At 50.6% G+C, this 7,131-nt stretch overlaps 1 protein-coding gene across 1 annotated transcript; it reads left to right on the top strand.

Annotated features, from left to right (window-relative positions):
- Window positions 1–4,277: 4,277 nt before the first annotated feature.
- Window positions 4,278–6,280, top strand: LOC122376132 (calcium-binding protein P-like; the record flags this gene model as incomplete). The annotated part of the gene is made up of 2 exons (XM_043355835.1): window positions 4,278–4,388; window positions 5,034–6,280. A coding segment is annotated over exon 2 (1,245 nt), but the record flags the coding sequence as incomplete, so codon positions are not given.
- Between the last annotated feature and the right edge of the window lie 851 nt (window positions 6,281–7,131).

Raw genomic sequence — 7,131 nt, 5'->3', positions numbered from 1 at the left:
TGCTGCAGCGTCGCGATTGTGTAACCGAGAGGGAAACGCGAGGATCAATGGCGGGAATGCTGCAACTTCCGCGGGTCCGCACGGAGCTCGCCAGACGTTCTTTCGGGTTTCGGGCAGCAGCGAGCTGGAACGAGACGCCGAACGAGGTTCGCCACGCCAGCACGGTCGTAGCGTTCCGCGCGGGGATGCGGAAATGTCGGGCTGGTCATACCCAGATAGAATAGTCGCCGCTTATTTTAACCCGCGCGGGGCTGGGGTCCCCAGCCGAACGCGCGGGGCTGGGGGGGGGGGGTAAATTTTACCCCCCCTGTTATCTCCCGAACTAATGGTCCGATTTGGAAAATTCAAACGCCAATCGAAAGCTCTCATCACGAACTACTAAAAACATGTACTTAATTTAAAGTTTGAGGTCAAGGTCAAGGTCAGGTCAAGGGTACAAATTGCAAGTTTCTACAGTATCGGCCTTGCACCGTAGTTGCCGAAGGATGGAGTCATGGACTGAGACTGATCGCCCAAAACGTGTTCTTAGGCTACCAAGACAATATTAGTTGCATACAATATCATTCAGAGGTCAAGGTCAAGGTCAGGTCAGGTAAGGTCAGATCACCAAAAAAACAAAATATAGAAAAGGGCATGTGCGACACATGTTTTATGGGTCATTTTACTCATAGAATTCAATAGGCACACTCAATAAGTGATATGGACCACCTCTGGATGAATTTCAGGTCGAGGTCAGGTCAAGGTCAGGTCAAGTGAGGTCAAATTTTGAAGTTGGTTGTTAAGGCCTAAAAAGGTGTCTATCTGATGCAGTTTTTCACGGCAAATCGAATGGTTCTATTTTTTGTTTCCGTACGAGGTCTAGAACTTCCAAAAAAGTCATTTTTCAAAAATTTTGTGTGTCGTGACGTCATAAAATTTTGAATAACTCCCACATTTTTGAACCGATTCTCCTAAAATTTGGTATGTAGGTGCACATAGACCACTTCTCTGACATATATTCCGGTTTTTTTGATAGACTCAAAATTTTGGATTTTATAATGATTTTCCCAAAAAAAATCAGTTTTTTGAAAAAATTTAGGCCAAAATCCAAAATTTTCAAAAAACCGAGATGGCCATTTGATAGACAAAGTAAAATTACGTATAACCTTTTTTGTTACGTCTTGATTCCTTTAAAAATGAAGATGTTAGCGGCGTTTGAACTTTTGCCGTTTTTGAGGCGAAAATGGCAAACATGACGTCACTAAAACGTCAATTTCTCAAAAATTTTCCGACGGATTTCGCTCAAATTTTCAGGGAAGGTGTCAAATTGATGTAAGGAAAGGTACTGAAAGTTTGGCGGCGCTGCGCGCCGCCGTTTTTGAGATATCGGAAAAATTCGCGAGGGGGGGTAAAATTTACCCCCCCAGCCCCGCGCGGGTTAAAATACGCTTGTAGGTAACTTGGATTTTAATAGCATCTCTTAGAAAATGAGTATAAATAGCTTATTCTTAGTATTTTAGTAGGCTCTTAGATCATTAGCCTTAAGGACAGTGCATATATGGAATGACTCTTGTGCTGAAAAGCCGTGTTTTAACGGATGCCATACGAATACATGATGATGATGATGATGATTTTGTTCGACCTAAAAATATCTGAGTTCGGCATTCATTCATTACTTCAGCTCCCGTGTGAGCTCTATTTACACCCGGGTAATGCAAAATGTTGTATAGGAAACTTACCTGTAGGTAGTTACATACTTCAACCTTTTCAGCAAATTTGAGACCATCTTTGCCGAAAATAAATGACCAAAGCCATAGTTCGACTTTTTGTCATTGACGGGACTTTTAAGCTTCGGGATCACCTGCAACAGCTGCCGACCTGGGAGAACTTGTGAGAATTAGCATGCTCGATGCTCGGCAATCTAATTCGATTAAGGGCCAAACGCAAATTCTAGTCCTAACTTCCGTTTGTACATTCGAAGAAGAAGGAATAGGCAATACCTGTTATAGATTAACCCTCGCCGGACCTATTGGTTTTCTACATACGCGCCGGCCGAGGGGGGGGGGGCAGGTACGACCCCCCCCTCGCCGTTTCGCCCCTGGTGGAGCTAGCGCGTCGCGGAAAAAACGAGCGTGTGCGCCGTTACGAGACGCAGAGATTGGTACCCGATTTTAAGGTCCTAGGTCAACCGGTGACCTCTGAGGTCAGGTCAAGTGCCCCAGGGTACGGTTCAGTTTTTGGTGAATAACTTCGCAAAAAACGGCCGCAGAGCGGCGATTTTGGCAGCATCGTGTTCGCCTCGCTCAGGCGCGTCGAATGATATACTTTTTGTCCGGGTCAGGTCAACTTGGGGTGTTGACCTCAGGTCAAGGTCAGGTCAGCACCCCCAGGTCACGAAGTTGGTCGAAAGAGGTCATGTCGCATATCATTCGATTCGGCAGTCCTTCCTGAGTCCATTGGTGCCTTTCCCGACTCGCTAGCTCAATTTGATCAAGAGTTATTGACGAAAAACTAATTTGACCTTGATGACGTCATAAATGACGTCACGCAAGGTCAACATTGCAAAAGTGACGCATCTAACCTTGCAAGGAGTGCATCAAATCACGATTCTGTGTGCTTGAGATAGTTGGAGATCGTTCCCGGCGCCAGAATAGCAGTTTGAATTTTTCCCCATTGACTTATAATGGTGAGGTCACGAAAATGACCTGACCTCATATGACCTTTAGGAAAAATCCGAGATATACAAGTTGTGGGACTCATAATGGATACTAGATCCTGCAAGTTTCATTTCCCTGTGACATCTCCTCTGGCAGTGAGGGCGTTGCGAAGTTGCGACATCTGAAGACCGTGCAGAGGTTCACTTATGACGTCATAGGTCAGTGACCTGACCTGACCCAAAAATGCGGTTGGTGTCAAAAGATCCGGCTTGGATCAAAGGTCAGGTATGCCAAGTTTCAGCTCTCTATCGCCAGCGTGTTCGGAGCTATCGCGAAAAAAACCCTATGGGGGGGCGGCACCCGCCCCCCCCCTCGGCCGGCGAGGGTTAAATATAAGTAAGCCTTTTAATGGAATAACCTTCTGTTCAAAATTCTAAATTTGCCAAAAGTTACAAAAAACACTTGAATATATTTCGGTTGATAAATGTTTATCACTTGAACCGATGAAGGAACGCCTCCGAAATATATTCAAGTGCTTTTTTTTGTAACTTTTAGCAATTTTAACAATTTTGAACAGAAGGTTATTCCATTAAATATATTACATATAATGCTGTTCACCAGAGTGCTTCGTCATTTGATTATAATTAAGCCTTGTTTAACTGATATGTACCCAATCAATTGGAAACAGCATTTGGAGCAGCAAAGCTCGTTTCATGCTCTCATTTTATCAGCTTTGTTATAAAAATACAACAGAATTGGAAAGTTTTTTTTCTGGTAAGCTACGTACATATTTAATAAAAGTGCTTGAAAAATGTTCTTACCTTGTCACCTGAATGAATGAAACCAAAGAGTAGAGTTAATGCTAGGCATTTACAGTTTAAACGTTTAAAGGTCCATTAGTCAAATTGTGTTCCACGCTGGAAAATAACCTTCCCAAGCATGCGTCTCTTTGTGTATTTCAGCGTGTTCTCCTTTGATCAGTCTTTGTATAAATAGCAGGCCATGTCGATAAGCTAGCTCATCAAAGTACTCTCAAACTAATTCTACCTAGACAAGTCAGCTGAGCCGAAGCCTCTCGTTTTAGACACATACACCCACTGAAGCCGAGACACGACGAGGACCGAGCCAGACGAATATTGGATGTCCATTATATGGGAAAATGACGAGAATGTATGGCCCATTCGTTCTGGCCGATTCCAATCAGCTGGGCTCATCTCCGGCAGGTCTATCACTGCGGCGCAGCCACCCCCGCGGCAGCGACTCGGATATTGAACGGGCGGCCGCCCCCCGGCCCGGCCGGCCGGCACACTCAGATTCCATCGCCGGCCGAGCGGCGGACGAAAAGCAGCTTCCGGTGCGGGCGGGGGTGGGGGGCGGGGGCGGCGGGGGTGGGGCACAGGGCTCGGCCCGGTCCGTACGGCCGGCCGCCTCTCCTGAACCCAGCAGTACCAACGGCCGCCAGACCGTCTCTTAGCAACCGGCCCGGTCAGGTCGATAGGGCGCCGACCAATGAGCGCGCGCGTTACTGTTGACCTGCCTGAGAGCGCCGCCGCCATTGGTTACACACGGGCTTCATTCATAGACGCGTGGGAGGGTGGCTGCCGCCGATGCTATAAGGGGGGCCTGCCCCGGTCTGAGGACGCTATTCTGCGACCACACCGATCCAGCCAAAATAGCTCGTCAGCTCCCGTCGGCCCAAAGTGTCGCCAGTTCAGATAACACAGAGAGCGCAAACAAACACAAACAGATCAGGTGAGCCCAGCGTCACTGTTTGTACCTATGCACGGGGAAGTCAATACCTATGAAGTTTTTGTATAATTAATGCAATAAAACAATTTAAGCAGTAACTCGATCTAAAAGCTACCGATGCAATAGAGATAAAAATTGAAGGACTTAGATAGAAGCTGACAATCTGATCAGAATGGGCAGTTCAGACTTCTTACAGTGAATACAATTCGGAGATCGCACGTGTCATTCCTCATGCGTATCACAGATATACCTAACGTTTGTTGCAAAATCACCAGAAAGGCATTACAATTTGTGAGGCAATATAAAAAAGCCTAGAGATGATCTGAGCTGTTTTACTCCGGAAGTTTTGTGATGCGCCTTTGTTTTGGCAGTGGAGATGAAGACAACCGCCGTTCGTCGTTCCATGCTAACACTATTGACCCATGACCTGGACAAAATCAAACCCTTTCGGATGTCTTTATGTTCGACAAACGATTTCACGCGGGGCCACACACAAAAACGGTTTCACGCGGGGCCGCACCGAAATTATGTCTGCTGGTCAAATTTCGCTCCACCAATTCTTATCCACGTTTCAAACTGTCTTACGTTGACCATGTCTCCGGCCAAAAAACCACCCGGATCTAAAAGATCGCCATGTCACCTTTACAGCCATGAAGAGCGCACCGCTGCTTCTGGCTGCCGTCGCCTGCTGTGTCGGCATTGCCAGCCCGCTGCCAGCCGCGCCCACCATCGGTCCGATGACGAATGACGCCTCCCCCGCCTCTGTCCCCGCCCCGTCCGACCCGCCCGCCCCGTCCGGCGGTACCTCCGGGCCGGCGGTACCGCTGGCGGTTCCCAGGCCGGTGCGCCGGTCGGCCCCGGCAGCCGGCCCGCCGCTAGAGCCGCTGGCCGGTCCGTACCTGGGTGCTGGTGGCGTGCCGCTGTCCTCAGCTCCCTACCAGGCCCAGCCGAGCTGGCCTCAGCAGCCTCAGAATGAGCTGCAGTACCTGGGACAGCCACCGGCTCAGTATATGGGACAGCCGGCCCAGTATCTTGGCCAGCCTGGAACCCAATACATGGGTCAGCCAGCCGCTGAGTACTATGGCCAGCCCGGGGCTCAGTACCTCGGCCAGCCCGCCTCTGAATACCTGAGCCAGCCAGCTCAGTACATGGGCCAGCCTAATACACAGTACCTGACCCAGCCTGGTACTCAGTACCAGGGCCAGCCTGGTGTCCAGTACCTGGGTCAGCCTGGTGTCCAGTACCTGGGCCAGCCTGGTACTCAGTACCTGGACGAGGCGGGTGCCCCGTATGCGGGCCAGCCGGGTCAGGTAAACCCGCTGCCGGCCGGCGGCTCTCAGTACGTCGAACAGGACACTGACGGCTCAGACCTGGTCAACTTCCTGCTCCAGTACCCGGACCTGCTCGATTCGAGCCGCTACGAGCCGCAGTACGGCGAGTCGGCCGAGTATGCCGACTACCCGAGCGGCGGAGACGCGTGGCAGAGCGTCGACAAGCGACCGGCGCCCGCCGCTGAGGAGCGCACCGCTCCCGTCACAGAGGACACCCTTCTGCAGCAAATAGACGGTCTGCGGGCGCCGCAGCCGGCCGCGCGGGCTGTGTCCTCCACCTCTGCCCCATCCACTACCACCACCACCACCACCACGACCACCACCACCACCCGGCCGACCACGACGCTGAGCAGCCGAGCGGCGGCCGGTGTGGGCGCCGGCACTCGCGGCGGCATGGCAGAGGTGCCTCTGTACGGCACCTCTTCGCGACGACAGGCCACGGCCGGCCATCTTCAGCTGGCGCCTCAGCGGCGGTCGGCAGGGTCCGGAGCCGAGCAGCCCTCCACAGAGTCGGCGTACGACACCATCAAGAGGTTTCTCGTCATGGAGGACGCGTTGAGAAAGGTGAGCTGGGCTGCGGGAGTCGCGGGTGGGTCGGGGCGAGGAACTCTCAGTTGATGCTGTGTTTGTTGTCGTGCACACGGTCAGTAACTGATGGTTAATAGCGTCATTGATGGGTGATGAGTTGCCGTCGTTGATGAGTGACTGGTGCCCTTATTGTGATCAAAATTTACTTATGATTGGAATGTGTCTTCCGTGGTTTATATGTTTTGTCTCGGCTTGTTCTACCCTGCCCGATTTCCCCTGTGCAGTCGGTTGTCTTTCATTATGTGATTAGGTATGTGTCCAGGTATCAGGTTCATATGATTTTCCTACCTTTAAAGTAAAACGAATAGATAATAAAGAGTGAACACACAAGCCTACAATATCTTACATAAAGCATTTAAGTTTTAGAAACTTCAAACAAATGGTACGTGATATCATCGGAAGAACGTTTGACACTTGCTTCCGGCGCTAGTTAGCAAGTCACGCACTCTGTTCCTCTGTTTGATTACCGGTTTGGATTAACCGTACTTGGGCCACAAAGCTGAGCAGCCGTCATGCATGCCATGACAAGAAGCTCAACACCTGTTGGATCAAGGCGAACAAAAGCTGCAGCTCGAAGCTGGTCTCAGTCCGTCCTGTCAAAGCCAATTGTAAAAGTAGAGCAAAAGCACGAGCTCATACCACAACGGCTTGCTCATATTCAATCAATTACACAGGCACCGCGCAGAAAAATGAGCTAACCGCAGTATCGACGGCTGCAACGTCGGTCACCGGAGGTCGCCGAATCGCGCCTAGCTAAGGTCATTTCGGCAGCGATTTCGCCGACCGGTGCCCGGGCGCTCGTGCCGGGAATCCCGGCCGCCGGGTGC

This window comes from Amphibalanus amphitrite, unplaced genomic scaffold (assembly GCF_019059575.1).
Source record: "Amphibalanus amphitrite isolate SeventyFive unplaced genomic scaffold, NRLGWU_Aamphi_draft 002026F_arrow, whole genome shotgun sequence".
Lineage (NCBI taxonomy): Eukaryota > Metazoa > Arthropoda > Thecostraca > Balanomorpha > Balanidae > Amphibalanus > Amphibalanus amphitrite.
This window is presented reverse-complemented; position numbering and strand designations above follow the sequence as displayed.